The 16,395-nt window shown below is 44.3% G+C and overlaps 1 protein-coding gene across 1 annotated transcript in view; it reads left to right on the forward strand.

Annotated features, from left to right (window-relative positions):
• The window catches only part of DNAI1 (dynein axonemal intermediate chain 1), a 147,028-nt gene that overhangs the window by 4,935 nt on the left and 125,698 nt on the right, over window positions 1-16,395 (forward strand). The window contains exons 2-5 of the mRNA XM_083402835.1: window positions 5,202-5,246; window positions 10,879-10,977; window positions 12,019-12,099; window positions 14,787-14,913. Of these exons, the coding sequence (XP_083258961.1) occupies window positions 5,202-5,246; window positions 10,879-10,977; window positions 12,019-12,099; window positions 14,787-14,913 (352 nt within the window). The remainder of the gene's footprint in view (window positions 1-5,201; window positions 5,247-10,878; window positions 10,978-12,018; window positions 12,100-14,786; window positions 14,914-16,395) is intronic.

The raw sequence follows: 16,395 nt of genomic DNA on the forward strand, positions 1-16,395 counted from the left end.
GGTGTTATTTGGTCTTGGCAGCCGCCTCCAGTCACCAGTCTAGCTGCCGCATTCTGGATTAGTTGGAGTTTCCAGGTCACCTTTAAAGGTAGCCCCACATAGAGCGCATTGCATTTGGTGATTATAGAGCAGGACTTTTGAACCTAGCTGGTTGCAGAAGGTTCCTAAGAAGGCTCAGACACACATTCTTCCTCTGCCTCATTGGTAAAAACACTGCTTGGTTTTTCATTCCGTGTTGCCAGTAGGAAGTTCTCTCCAACTTACTCTGGCAACTGTTGGAATGCTGCCATGGAAGTGTCCCAGGGATACTGCATTGGGTATCAACCTCTCTCTCTCTCTCTATATATATATACCCTCTCCTCCCACTCTGTAGCATCATTGTGGAGCAACACTTTGTCTGTGTTGATTGTAGGGGAACTCAAATGGCTACCAACCAGTACTCCTTTCAGCCACACCCTGCCTTGTTGCTGGCCCATCCCATTCCCACCTCCACCATTCACCCCATCACCCCATCATGACTGCTGGGCCACCCAATAGGCCCACCCAGAACCAGCTCAAACTCTGGGAAAGAAAAGAGCAGAAGAAATGAGTGCCTAATGACAGGTAAGAGAGAAGGAGAAAGGACCTGGTAATAGGGAAGGGATAGAGGGGGTTGCCCAGGGCCACCACAAAACTGGAATTGGCCCTTCCCTGGGAAATGTAGTTTTCCTGGGGCATTTTAACTCTTCTGCATGGACATCGTGTCCTAGAAACCATATGGCCTTTAGCTCCATAGTTTCCAGAAATATTGGGGTCCGTGAAATGATCCAGCTGGTGGCCTGGGAAACTGTAGTTCCCACTGTCTCTGGCACCAGTTATGCTGCCACAGCAGTGTTCTAGCTGGTACCAGGGTGGAAGGTGGGTGAGGCCCTCCAGCTGCCACTGCTGCTTCTATAAAACCACCAGAATTCCCTGCTGCCGCTACCACAAAGTCAGATACATGGGAAAGCTGTTTGTGTTGGAAAATTCCATTCCACCTTTAGTTGCAGACATGGAACTGTTGCATGCCACTTGTCTGTTTACATACCAGCTTACTGGTATGTAAGTACATACCAGTACTTACTGGCTTACTGGGAACTTCCGTTGTGTGTATAGCTTTTGCTTTTCTCTGTCTCTCTGACAAGACAAAGAGAGAGACGACATGTTTCTTTGTCCTGATTTATGATTAATAAATCCGTAGTTGTAGTAGGCTTCTACAAGCCTCAGGCCTATTCTGTGTGCGCAGTTTGCTCTGCTGATATAGCGTGCCTGGCTTTGAAGCCTGGGTCGCTGATTTACATCAGAGCAGATGGGTCTTTGCAGTGGGACGGCTGGAAGGAGACGACCCAGCTGGGGCTAGCCAGCTGGCCTTGCAACCCTCTGCATGCCGACAGTTTGGAGCAAACTACAGGGTGCATGGATGTAGGCTCGGGAGGCTCACAGAGATTGGAGTAGGTGTTTGGATTGCATCACATTCTCAGTAGTGTCACTGCAAGTGTGACCAGGTCTAAAGTAGCCTTAGACTAAGCTGAGTTATTCATCTCTCTCTTTTTAGAAGGAGCAGCGGCTTGGTTGGCTGAGCTCGGACCTGAACTGAGCCAACTGTATTTCACCTTTCACTCCTTCCCATTTTCCTCCTGTCCTCTTGGAAGCAGCTGCCTTTTTTTGTCCTAGGCACTTCCTTTCTGCCTGCTCTGCCACTCTCTGGATTCTCTGGTTTTAATGGAGTTGCTTTTGCTGTGTTACTTTTTCTGTATTTGTCCTGTATTTAAGATTTTGGTTTACCGCATGGTTTATTTCTGGCCTCTTGACCATAATAAACACAGGATGACAATGGTTCTGAGCATCCCAGCCAGTGGCCACTCGTTCTGCCCAACCTTTCTTGACATAAGAGCCACTCTCAGCTGTAACTCCCAGAGGCTTTATTGTCCCTAAGTCTCTGTTCAAGGCATTTTGGTATAGAGAGCGATGCTAATATATTATTTATTCAGAACCTATAATTAGCTAACAAGTAAAACTTGGCAGTATATTCTGAAAAGTATGCTTTTATAGTCACGTTTTTATCTCTCAAAGCTATAAGTAATGCTTTATGTTACAACATTATGCATATTTTATGGATTGCCATATTCCCTGCTGCAACTGCTGTTATCTTCTCCAAGCCTTTGCAAATAAAACAAGTTATAAATATAAACAGATGAACTGAACAGGACTAAGCATGCAACTTCGCTGGGTTTAAAGCAGCTGACATTTATATGTCCTGAGGAGCGCTTTCTTTCAAGATGGAAGCCCAAGAAGATCGCAGGATGTATAGCTTTGTTGGCTGCGGCTCTGAAATTACTTCTTTTGACTTCAGTATACTTCAGGGAGAGTGCTCAGGATTTAAAAGCTTTCAGGATCACCTCTAGGTGTCTTCAAGCCCAAAGAGAACATATTTCATGCTTAATGGCCGCATCCTATCCCTGGCTTTAGCCAAGGCTGGTGCCTCAGCAAACACAGATATATTTAATATGAGGCAAGCTTTCTGCCTGCATGGCAGAGCTTTCCAAACTGTGTGTGGCGACACATTAGTGTGTTGGCTGCAGTGTGTAGGTGTGTCATGCGAACGCTCCTCCTGGGGCTAGAAAGGGGTTAGTTTATCACCTCCGGTTTGCTAGTAAAACTGAATTACTGTGTCAGGAAATGATGCATGTCCAAAAAGTGTGTCACCAACATGAAAAGTTTGGAAAGCTGTGCTGTATGGGTTTGCACTGGTTCCAGGCAAATGGAATGGGAAACTATGGCTTTTTTATTCTATGTGGCCATCCACATGTGACCTTTCCCGTTTTGTGGTTGTTGCATTGCATGCATGGGCCTCTTCGGGGCACTGGGGATGAGCAACAGGGATAGGGGGCCAACTCCCAGCACCTAAACAAAGTGATGAGGGGCCCTGTGAGCTCGACAAACCTTGTGTAAACTTTCCTTATGATTTGAATTTTGGTTGGAGTAAAATTGAATTCTTTCTTCTTTTCAATGTCAGCATGTCATGAAACAGTTTCTGCTCATCCGACACTAAAATTACTCAGCCCCTTGATTGCTCATCATGAGAAAGAGAGACAGTTTGCACAAAACAGCAGAAGAATCTGTAAACCTGTACCCGAGTTGTACCACTTTAGACTATGGCTACATACACATACATACAGGGATGCAGGTGGCGCTGTGGGTTAAACCACAGAGCCTAGGACTTGCTGATCAGAAGGTCGGCAGTTCGAATCCCCGCGACAGGGTGAGCTCCCGTTGCTTGGTCCCTGCTCCTGCCAACCTAGCAGTTTGAAAGCACACCAGTGCAAGTAGATCAATAGGTACCGCTCTCGTGGGAAGGTAAACGGCGTTTCCGTGCACTGCTCTGGTTCTCCAGAAGCGGCTTAGTCATGCTGGCCACATGACCCGGAAGCTGTACGCTGGCTCCCTTGGCCAATAAAGTGAGATGAGTGCCACATCCCAGAGTCGGCCACAACTGGACCTAATGGTCAGGGGTCCCTTTACCTTTACCTTTACATACACACTATACCAGGGGTCTCTTGTTGTTGACTGCCATGGGCTCTTTTCATTGGAAGGGCAGGATATCAATTTAATGAATAATACACAGTTCAAGCCTCACAGAGCGACAATTTGCAGCAGCCTTCACAAATTATAGCTCCCAGGACTCTTTGGGGAAGGGATATGCTTGAAATGTTTGGAGGGATGAAGAGTTATTTCAGAAAGTGCTTGTTCAAATGAGAACAAAAAGACAAACTTTGGCAAAAGGAATGCAAGCAGACAATAAGGGATGCAAAGGAAGAAAGAGAAAGAGAATTTGAGGAGCAGGTATGGTTTTATATGGCAGGGTTTAAAAATAAGTGCCTCCCCCACCTGTAATCTGAATTGGTACAGTCCAGGTACAAGTTAGCCGTTTCATCCTGGGTTTGTGAGATGCGAACCAGACCAGAGATTTAGGGCTGAATTGCCTTTTGCTGCATGTCCAGTCTCTTCTTGTGTGTAGCTTTGCTTTTGGGTCTTTCCCCCATATAGTTAAAACAAATTTACTGAAATTTACTTGATTGCATTTTATGTCAAGTTAATTGAAATATGTGTAACTGCCCAAAACAATTAGCTTCCAATTGTCTTGTCAATGCCTTTCCTGCCAGATAAATACTTTTATAGACTCATCTGTGGAGGCTAATGGCAGCCAGGCTTTGTTGCATGCTTTAAATTAGCAATTTGCTGGTTGAATTGGGTCTAAATTAATCTGTGCTTTGGAAATCTCTTATCAATTGTATTCCCTAAATCCCATTAAACTAGCATCCAGTATGCTCATTGTACAAGAAAATGATCATGACCATTTCCCTCCCCCCCATGTGAACAGAGGGCCTTTTTTTTCATTTGGCACTCAGATCATTGTAGAATATTCTTTGCAGCTTGGTCTCGTGGACTATTAAAATGTGACCCTTTCGTGGGCCAAAATATCAGGCCTGCTTGGTGGTCATCAGTGCTTTTTTTCCTTAAAAAATGTCTAGGGGTACTCTCATTTTCCTACTCATATTGAAATACTGCCCCTCAATGAGGCCAAACTTAGATTCACAAAATGTTTAGGGGTATGCGTCCCCCCCGAAAAAAAGCACGGGTTGTCGTCCTCAATGTGCATATTACTGCATTTACACAAATCTAATACACATCTCAGTTTTCAAAACCTTGAAACCAAAAAAGTATTTGGTGCGAATGTTAATGTACCGGAACGGGTTACTTCCTGGTTTTGGTGCTCACGCATGTGCAGATGTGCAAAACGACTTCACGTGCATGAGCAGAAGCACCGAATTGCGTCACGTGCATGCGCAGACATGGCGCTGTGGGTTGTGAACGCTGCGGGTTGTGAATGTGCCTCCCACACGGATCACGTTCGCAACCCAAGGTATGACTGTAATGCCTAGTTCTCTTGGTAGCATTCTGCTTATTTTTATCAGCAAACGTGTACCACCATGGATTCAAGTGTTTCAGTAGATAATGAAAGACACAGAATTATTTTTTTAAAAAATATTTTCTGTGGAACGAACTGGGATCTCTGGCTAAAGTAGCCATTCTTGACAACTGTTCCTAGTTCTTCTTTGATTGTCAAAGGGCCTTGTGTAAAATTTGACCATGTTTGACCCCATCTTTATGTCTTTTTTTAGAGCCAGCCTACACTTAAACCTTCCAAATCAACTATAAGGAGACGGGTAAGAGATTCAATTCTAAATTCATTTTCTTGCAACTCAGGGCAGCAATCTTAATGGCTTTTTGTTTGTTGGTTTTGGAATATGAGTGTGTTTAAAATGGCAGACTTGGGAGAGAGCTGGATTAAATTTCTTTTGTCCACTAGCACCTGAAAGAATTTACTAGGGAGCAGACCTCACTGATTTAAATGGAAATTCATAAAGGAAAAAACAATAACAGTGTGTATTCAGAATGCGACCTTTAGATTGCAAGAGGCAAAAGTGGGCAGAGCCATGGATGTGACTCTTACTTTTGGAAGGAACGACATTCCAGTCGTGCAAAAGTCAGAGGCTTTTACACCCCCACACAGCATATGCCTCTCCAGTATGAAGGTTCAGCCAGCAGAGGCATTATCAGATTTCAGCCAGTGGGCAGCACTTGAGGACAGTGTGGGGCAGGGCCAGTGAGGGGTGAGGGGTGGGCAGAGGGGCTGTGTCCTGGGGAGGCTTCTCACATGCTTCTTAGTCATAGGACCAAAGCATCCTTCACAGATCTGGCCACTTCTGTACTTGGGAAAAGAAAGAAAATATGAAAAATCACAGAGGTGCAGGATTAATATTTTATATTATCAAGCATAAAGTATCTGAAAGCAGGGTGACGTATGATCATCCCAGCATGTTTTGAGCATCAGTCTTCTTCAAGGCATTGCCTACAACTCTTATCCTGTTGAAATACACAATGAGGGAGGAGGCAAGCTTTCTCCCCAAAGATGTATAGGAAATATAATGAACAAAAGGTGAATTAATGGTCTAAATTTCAATCCTTTGAAGAAAAAAACGGTTGCTGGCACACTTTGCAGGCAAGGAGGGGGAAAGAGGAAGGGCATTCTCGGGGCTTTTCTTCAGCAGGAAGAACTCAGTTCCGGCACCTCTTTTTTCTAGAGAAATAGCACTGGGCATTTTTCTTCTTCCTCTTATTCTTCCTGGAGCATTCCCTTTTCAGAGGAACAAAGAAATCTTTCTACCCTGAGAGAGAACTAGCTAACTCTGGGGTGGAGAACCTGTGGTCCTCCATTTTGTTGACGGATTAAAACTCCTATCCCCCCAGACCATGGGTAGGCAAACTAAGGCCCGGGGGCCGGATCTGGCCCAATCGCCTTTTAAATCCGGCCCGCGGACAGTCTGGGAATCAGTGTGTTTTTACATGAGTACAATGTGTCCTTTTATTTAAAATTCATCTCTGGGTTATTTCTGGGGCATAGGAATTCGTTCCTTTTCTTCTTCTTCAAGGTATAATCCCCCCCCCCCAAGGTCTGAGGGACAGTGGACCAGCCCCTTGCTGAAAAGGTTTGCTGAGCCCTGCCCCCAGACCATTGGCCATGCTGCTAGGGCGAATGGGAACTGCAGGGGGACGTGGAGCCACAGCTTCTCTAGCTCTGAGTTAAATGAACAGCTCCCACCCGGTCAAAAAGAATGAAGAAAAACGGAATACGAAATAAAACAAAACTGAGACGTGGTCTTGGCTTTCATCTGAAGTCATGGGAAGACAGATGCTGCACTGGGCCATCAAAGAGGATAACCTAAAGCTCCATTCTACCCATTTTAACACCCCAAATTTGGAAAGATGTCCATCATGTTCTAAACTACATGAAAGAAAGTCGCACGCCCTTCTCCATGCACACGGGTTAAGGATCAGGCTGGTATAAAACGCTGTCTCTTGACCATTTTAAGGATATGGTTTGAGTTCTTCAGCAAGCCTTCCCTCTAAAATTCACTATCTATAAGAATCTGCTGCATCAAAATTTCACACCCAACGTTTAAAGGTGGCCTTGGTGTTACCTTGGTATCTGGCATATGCTAAAACTAATTTTTTTTTTTTAAAAAAGCTGTTCATTAGCCTTTAGAGTTTTTCGTATTATTAGGCATATTTGTGTGCAGCTTTGCGTTAAGCAAAAAGGATACTGTGGACGCAGCAGAATGCATAACGCTGCAGCTGCTCCCAAGTGGAGTCACCGCTTTCTCCCCTGAAGTCTTTTCCTTGGTGTTTGGGGGGAGGGCTCCCCAGAGACCCACCCCCTGTTTTGTGTGCATGCCGGACAGTGAATGGAGCGCTCCTTTGATCAATATTCCATTCACCCTTGCTGAGAGCAGTCATGCATAGGAAGATCCAATTAGACCCTGGATTCCGTATCCGCTGCATTCATACAGGGCACAGGTCTGAGCGACGCTTCTAGGAAAACCGGATTGAAAAGGGAGGTTGACGTATTGAAATTCAGCTCATGGCAGCCTTTCAGAGCAAAGGGGAGAAATTGCCCCAAGCCCCTGAATTCATTTCAATCAACGGCTCTGTGCTGCACACCAGTAATGGATATAAATTTAAATTAATTTCTCCTGCAGTTGGTTTCTTGCTACCAATGGGACAAAGAGCTCCCAGGAACTGCACACGCGGTGACACTATGTGTCCACTATGTGTTGGGCATCAGGTGTGTGCAAGGCCTGACCCCCCAACAACAGTTGGTGGCAAGTACCTGGAACAGAAGGGGCAGCAGGCAGGGACAAGGGATAGCCTAGTGATTCATTGCCTCTCAGTACCATGTGTTGTCCAGATAGAGTACAGAGACCTTGGAGACATCTGTATCAGGGAGTAAGTGGCCCAGAACTGCCTGCCTAGGATTACCTGACTGAGTCCTGGCTTGTGTCTGGTTACACCTGCCGGAACCTTACAAGTCAGTTGTATAGGAACTCTGCAATTCAGCAAAAGTTACTCTAGCACCCATTGGACATGACTGTGTGTGAGGCACAGCCAACTTCCTAAGAGAGTCGCAAAGGAAGACATTGGGCAGAAAAGAGACTTTCTCTTAAGCAAAAATATGGAGAATTCTGTAGCATCATAAAGATGATCTCAGGTTTGGGGTGCTATCGTCATCATCTTCAAATTAAATTAAATTTCTATATCGAGCTTCACCCGAAGATCACAGGGCTGTTTACACAAAATTCACAATAACAAACAAAAACAATAACCTTCCCCCCAGTTTAAAATCCCATAGATTGTTTAATTAGCCAAAGAAGAGGAATATTTTTGCCTGGTGGGTAACCACTCTACCCTGAACACACCACACTATATGGAACTCAAGCAGTAAACAATAACATTTTTGAAGGTCCAGACAGTGGAGTTTGGAAACTGCTTATCTGTCTGAGAAAAGCTTGATGGTTCATGAAACTTTGAGGGGAGGCAATCACAATCTGCACTGCTTATGCCCTTATTGCCCACCCCTGACCCATAATTAAATATTTTATTCTGTTTGTTGCAGAAGAGAATAGGTGTTTCTTTTGCTGTGCTGCACATCCAGCTAGCTTTGGAAGAACGTGGTTCTTAACATGTGCCACCTCTCCTATCTTCATATTTAAAACATCTCACAGAAGTGACACTTTGAAATTACTTTATTTTGTGAAGCCTTTGAGGAGCCACTGTCTAGAGATCATCAATGGAATATGCATTGAATTGTGACTAATTCAGGAATTGGACAGAAGATGATCAGAGGAGCTGGAAGTGTCATTCTTCAAACCTAGATGATTAAAAAGAAAAGAGAATTAAAATGGGGGGGGGGGATAAATGATCCACGGGAATGGTAGTGACTTTGATAGTCACCCTAATCCTAGTGGGTTCAGTCAACAGATGTTGATTAGAAGTTATCCGCCAAATGACAAAATCTCCCTCAGCCCTTGGGACAAAAGTCTTCCCTCAAGATCTTCCACCCACATTCTTTTCCATACCTGGTCAGGCTCTTGTGGCTCCTGAACTGCCAGATTGGAAAAGCTGATTATGAAATGTCCATTGACAGTGAATATTATGGGACAGACAGAAAGGGTTTGGTCTATGTTATATCACTTAACAATGCCTTAAATGTTAGGTTGTTGCTTTTTAATTGACCACAAATAGATGCTCAAAAACCCAGCATAGCAGGAGTTACTAATCCAGAAAGATATGCAGACCAGAAAACAGCAGAGCAGAAAGTTATTCCTTCCTGCCCTCTCCTCTTCCCATTTGAAGCCAACCTTTCTATAGACACGGTTCCAACCAAGCTCCTGGTGCTTAACTTTGCATTCAGAAAACACCCGTCGGGCAAAAGCCAGAAACCTCTGCAGTGCTTAGACATACAATATGGAAGGTGATTTCTGCAAGCCCTTGCAGCTATAAAGGCTGTCACAATGCAGCATTTCCCGAAGCAAGTTGTTGAAACGGCAAGCGGAAAAGGACCAGCAGAGGTGGGGGTCATTGGTGGTGCTTCATCCCAGATCTCCAGAGGCTTGATGCAGACTGTAATAAAGATAGGTAGTGATGAAAGAGGTCACTGTGGAAACCACCGCCTCAGTGCCATGGAGTTGAACTATAGACTCCAAGCATCATCTTCTGGATCTTCTTGTTACTATTAAATTAGATAACCCATGAGTCACCAACCTTTGGGGGTCCATGAAATTTTGTCATGGTCCTTCTGCTTCTCTCCCTTCTCCAGGGTCACATTTGTACACAAGATGATAAGAGCAAAACACAGAGTAGATCTGTGACCACAGCACTCCATTGTCTCTCCTGCTGTCCTCTGACTCCTGCAGCACCCCGTTTTCTCTGTGCTTCCAGTCACTCTGTTTTGTCTCCACCCAGTCTCCCAGCTCACTCCATTTCCCCTCCCACCTTCTTGTCCCTTTCCCTTCCTCCTTCCTTCCGTTCAACTGCTCGGGTGATTTCCAAGGCTCCGAGTGGCGACTCAGGCGCTGGTCTGGATGTTGAAAAGCACCTACTGCCGAAGAGAGAAGCGGGGGAAGAGTTTTACTCCTCTCCTCCTCCAGCAATGTGCACTTTGTGGGAGGGGAGGGATGTCATGAAGCGGAAGCTCACAAGGGTGCCATTGCGCCCACGGGCACCATGTTGGTAACCCCATATCTCCTAGGCAGGTAGGAACAGAATCACAAAAGAATGGTGCCTCCAGCCTGCTCCTTTGCAAACAATCCATAAAGACACCACAGTGGCATTTGTTCTTTTTTTTTTTTCATTTCTCTTTCTTTCTTTTTTCTTTCTTTCCTTAATTCATTATTTTATTTAAATTTTATACAATGATTTAAATTTTATACATTCCTTTTATTTATTTTTTACAAATAATAATCTTAAATAAGGGACGCGGGTGGCGCTGTGGGTTAAACCACAGAGCCTAGGACTTGCCGATCAGAAGGTCGGCAGTTCGAATCCCCACGACGGGGTGAGCTCCCGTTGCTCGGTCCCTGCTCCTGCCAACCTAGCAGTTCGAAAGCTCGTTAAAGTGCAAGTAGATAAATAGGTACCGCTCCGCCGGGAAGGTAAATGGCATTTCCGTGCGCTGCTCTGGTTCGCCAGAAGCGGCTTAGTCTTGCTGGCCACATGACCCAGAAGCTGTACGCCGGCTCCCTTGGCCAATAAAGCGAGATGAGCGCCGCAACCCGAGTTGGCCACGACTGGACCTAATGGTCAGGGGTCTCTTTACCTTTACCTTTAATAATCATAAATAAATAAGAATAAAAATGTGCACCGCATCACTGAGACCATTCCATTAGGCATTTGTTCATTTCTTGCTGCCCTGGCAAGACAGAATCCACCTCACCCTGTTGTTTAACTCTGTTGCTCTAGGATGACGAAGGCGGTGCTGAGGTGGAAGGGGGGGCAGATGAATGGGCGCAGGCCAAGACATTAATCAAGCCCCCAGACCAGCTGGAGCTGACAGATGCTGTAAGTATATTTTGGAGGGGAGTCACTACAGGGTCTCGTTCCAGCCAATCTGGTGGCCCCTACGGTACATGCATAATAACCCCGAGAACGGACGTGGGAACCCAGCCTCAAATCCCTGCTCTGACCAGCTCAGGCAAGTCATGATCCCCTGGGGATGAGGCATGGAAGAGGTTTAAGTTAAGTGCTATAAAAATGAAAAATGATTGTCTTATTGATCTTATAGGAGAGCTATTATTTGTTTGCAGTGCTAACGTCATGGGCTGGAGGGCCACCAAATATTTTCTCTAACCTGACTGGCGGGAGCAGCAGCTCTTCAAGGTCTTATGCAAAAGTTTTTCCTATTTCTCCTCCTTAAGAGACTTGAAGGAACGGGGATTGAACCCATGAGCATATTAATCCCATGAGCAACAGGCCCTCCTTGTTGGAAGCAGCCCAAACTGCGATGGATTTTGGAACCCCGTGAAAAAAATTGCCCAACAGCTCTTCGAGTTGTGGGCCGTGGGTTAGTTTAATTGTACCCGACAAACAAATGAGCCTTTCCTTTTCCAGATCTTAAGAACGTGGAAGTTGAAGCCAAAGGGATTCTGCTTGTTTGATTGCAAATGAGGTCATATAAGTCCCACAGGTTATCCTTTGTGTGTTTTCTCCCACAAAGGAGAACTGTTTTATCAAGAAGCATGCATGACTGGCTGAAGGGAAATACTCATTTTTGCACACAAAATGAAAAACATTGAATCATAACATTTACCTTCCCCCCAAAAGAAAATAATACACCCTCCCTGAATATATCAAGAAAGTTCAGTTATTTCCTTCTCCCTGCAATGTTCACTTGAACCTAACATTTTCATGAAATACATCAAATCAGTACTGTCATTATTTTTAATGGGGGGAAATCATTTTATGACGTCTCCTGCAGCTCTCAGCAAAAGTTCAGTGTGGCAATACAGCTCATGAAGAATTACAGGATGGTACAAATGTATCTGAATATTAACTTTATAAAGGGTGTATGTGTGTTTTAAGCCAGCTTTTCCCCTTTTGCAGGAATTGAAAGAAGAGATCACTCGCATCCTGACAGCCAATAATCCTCATGCTCCACAGAACATTGTCAGATACAGTTTTAAAGTGAGTAATTTACCCTTCAATGAAATTCATATGAGATGTGGGCAATTGCTTCACTAATGTATGCTTTTTTAAAAAAACCCTGCTATTTGAATTTGCATTTGGGATATTTAATTTTGGGAGCATAATGCTTGTTGGCAACTGTTGGCTGCTTTGACTTGGACAAACACCACATAGAAAATACCGTTAGCTGCCAAATACAAAAATACCATTGCATGTTGCTACCAAAGAGGGCTGATGCCATTGCATGTCAACTGTCAAATACAACTGGAAGCAAAATATCATGATCCAAATATGAGATATTTGGAGGTCTTTCTCTAGAAGCCCTTTCCACAGAGGCTTGGTGGGTAGCAGAAGGAGAGAGAGCCTTCTCTTTGTTGACACTGCAGGGATGTTTTCTTGTCCCCTGATTTGTATGATTATAGGTGCCAGAGATAGATAGATAGATAGATAGATAGATAGATAGATAGCTTGTCCAGATTTTTTATGAATAAGTGAGGTTGGTTTTAGGGTTGCTTTTGAGATTTTGTCATGCCTTTTTATGTTACATTCCATATTCTACTATGTTTATGTTTTTCCCATTTCCTTGTGTTTTAATGATGTTTTCAAGTTTCTCCTTGGAAGCCATCCTGAAAATTTCTTAGAAGTTAAGAAGGCAGAATGCAAAGGCTTTAAACAAAAGAAAAATAGCATATCAATATGCTTGAATTTAGCGAGCTTACTTTAAATATTGTTACACTGCCTTTCTTCGCTTTAAAGTGGTTTCATACATATGCAGTGAAACAGTGTGCCTGCATTCCTATACCTGCTTCCCTGGGAGAAAACTCCATTGAGCTCAGGGGGCCTTTAATAGGATTGTGTTATATAAGACAAGATTTGCTTTATTTTTTAAATTTTTGCATAACTTTTATATTTAATTTTCCCCCAAATAATACACAGCATAATAATAAAATAATAATAATAATAATAATAATAATAACAGCCCCCCCTTTTAATACAGCTTATTTAATAGCCGAAAGTCTAGGTAAAGAGGAAAGGCAGGGATGGAGCTCACATCCGGTGCCAGATTTACATATAAGCTAAACAAGCTCTAGCTTAGGGCCCCACTCTCTTGGGGCCCCCCCCAAAAAAATTAAAGGAAAAATACTGGATGTACATTTCCAAAATATAAGATAAAAAAACAAATAAAATAAAACATACATACAGCAACAGTGTTTTGTGTTGTGTAGGCTCCAATGATGTAAGTAATGGGCCCCCGCCTGCTAGCCTACTCCCTAAAATATCCCTGGTTTGCTCATTTCTATATATAGGGTACCTAGATTCTGCATGGGCTGGTTGCATGGCAACATGTGCAAATGGCTTTAGATATCTATTAGGTCTATAAATCACCATATAGCATGTATTCAACACAAAAAACAGTGACTTTTGTCGCCATTGACAAAGGACAGCTGGACATATAAAGGGCCCCATTACCTTCAGGAGCTTAAAGGTAAAGAGACCCCTGACCATTGGGTCCAGTCGTGGCCGACTCTGGGGTTGTGGCGCTCATCTCACTTTACTGGCCGAGGGAGCCGGCATACAGCTTCCAGGTCATGTGGTCAGCAAGACTAAGCCGCTTCTGGTGAACCGGAGCAGCGCACGGAAACGGAAACCTTCCTGCTGGAGTGGTACCTATGTATCTACTTGCACTTTGACGTGCTTTCGAACTGCTAGGTTGCCAGGAGATAAGGCATTAAGTGGGGATTAAACGAAGAACCAATTTGCTGTCTCCTCTGCAATTTCTCCCTTGTGAATTTTCATTTCAAACATATACAGGCCTGACTTTATCTGGTAGCTTTTGAAGCTTGGCTTGATGGGAGGCTTCTCAGAATCGGGGGAGATCTGATATATTTATTATTTTATTTATTTATTCAATTTATATAGCGGCTTTTATCCTAAAATCCCAAGAGTGTGTACAACATTAAGAACATAATTTACACATAATAATAATAATAATAATAATAATAATAATACACAGCATAATAATAAAGCAGCACATAATAAAGCATAAATAATAATAATATAATAAATAATATAATATAATAATAATATAATAATAAAGCATACTAAATAATAAAGCAACCAAAGCAGTGCACGGAAACGCCATTTACCTTCCCACCGGAGCAGTACCTATTTATCTACTTGCACTTTGACGTGCTTTTGAACTGCTAGGTTGGCAGGAGCAGGGACCGAGCAATGGGAGCTCACCCCGTCGTGGGGATTCGAACCACCGACCTTCTGATCGGCAAGTCCTTGGCTCTGTGGTTTAACCCACAGCGCCACCTGCGTCCCTTGGGGTTGGACTAGGGGTGCCATAAATCTGGAATTTCCTAGACGTAGCTGGAAATCGGGTGTCGAAAGCAGTTTCCGGGCAGAAATCGCTGAAATGTCCGGGATTTGCCAAACTTTGGACAAACACACACACACACTCAGAGGCTTTGGCAAAAAACAAAAACACCAACCCTACCTCCAGGCATTAGGCAGTTGTCTATGATTCTATGAAGGGGGAGAGTTCTGTTGACCTCCTTGTGAGACTTAATGATGTTTATGTTTCATCACTGCACACCACTCTGATAAATTATGGAACAGCGGTACAGAAACCCTTTTATGAATGAAAGAGAAACGTGGCTGTGTCTTTTCTTTCTCCATAGGAGAGATCCTACAAGCAGACTAGTGTGGTGGAACAGATGGCCACGCACTTCACTCTCTATGGGAACCTGATCTTCCGAGATTCGGACGAGGGTCGGAGGCAGAGCATGAAGCAGAGCCTGACTATCGGTAGGCTTTGTGGGTCAGCAGACAGCGAGCGATTGAGCCATGCGCCCGCCACACCTACTCTGGGCGCCGGAGGAAATGTGTGCCTGTAGCCTTAGGTGGGAGAACACTGTCTCATGGGGCCCTGTTAGCATGATTGAACAGGTAAACGTTTGTAGGAGGTCTCTTGCAGACATACCTTCTCTGGACAGGGGGGTATGCAGCAGTTTGGCGGGAGGTAGGAATAATGGGAAACTGGTGCTCAGGAGAGGAGCAGATATGTTTGACTTAGTATATATAGATCTGGCTAAGGCTGTGCCAGATCACTGGTGCATCTAGCCCCTGTGGAATGCCCTCCCATCAGATGTCAAGGAAATAAGCAACTATCTTACTTTTAAAAGACTTCTGAAGGCAGCCCTGTTTAGGGAAGTTTTTTAAGTTTAATGCTGTATTGTGTTTTTAATATTTAGTTGGGAGCTGCCCAGAGTGGCTGGGAAAACCCAGCCAGATGGGCAGGGTATAAATAATAAGTTGTTGTTGTTGTTGTCATCTATTTTGACTTGTAATGACTCCCTGTGGTCTCAGAGAGGGGATTTTCCTAGTTCTGCTATCAGGAACATGTGGCGTATCCTTCTGGATTACAGTGGTACCTCGGATTACAGACGCTTCAGGTTACAGGCGTTTCAGGTTACAGACTCTGCTAACCCAGAAATAGTACCTCGGGTTAAGTACTTCGCTTCAGGATGAGAACAGAAATCACGTGGTGGTGGCGTGGCGGTAGCGGGAGGCCCCATTAGCTAAAGTGGTACCTCAGGTTAAGAACAGTTTCAGGTTAAGAACGGACCTCCAGAATGAATTAAGTTCTTAACCCGAGGTATCACTGTAGTCCAGTGGGATACCTACAGTAGTCTAGCATCCTGCTTTCCTCAGTGGCTGACTAGGAAGCCCACAAGCAGGGCTGGAAGTCATCAGTCCTCTTCCACTGTTGCTTCTCAGTGACTGCCTCTAAACAAAGAGATCCTGTAAAGCCAATGATGCCCAACCTCTCCAGGAATTTGCCTAGTCTCCTTTTTAAGCTGCCTCTGTTAGTGGCCACCACCAACCCTTGTAGTAGTGAAATACATAATTGAATTGTGCATTGCATGGAGAACTTGCTTTGATGCACTCTGAAGCTGGGACATCTTTGAAGCTGTAGACGACGGGCCTTAAATGCTTGTCTTCCACCCAGTGCCATAGCTACTGCACCTATAGACACAAAACTCACTCTCTCTCCCACCCCTTCCCGGTGTTTCTGATATGGGTTGCTGCAATAACTGCTGTGTTTGCCACACTGTCTTGTTCTATTCTCAGCCGAAATAGCTCAGTTGGTAGAGCACAAGACTCCTAATCTCAGGGTCGTGTGTTTGAGCCCCACATTGGGCAAAAGTTTCCTGAAGTGCAGGGGGTTGGACTAGATGACCCTCGTGGTCCCTTCCAGCTTTACAGCTTTGTTTATGATTCTTTATG

The sequence above is a fragment of the Podarcis tiliguerta genome (genome assembly GCF_965153285.1).
Source record: "Podarcis tiliguerta genome assembly, chromosome: 11".
Classification (NCBI taxonomy): Eukaryota; Metazoa; Chordata; class Lepidosauria; order Squamata; family Lacertidae; genus Podarcis; species Podarcis tiliguerta.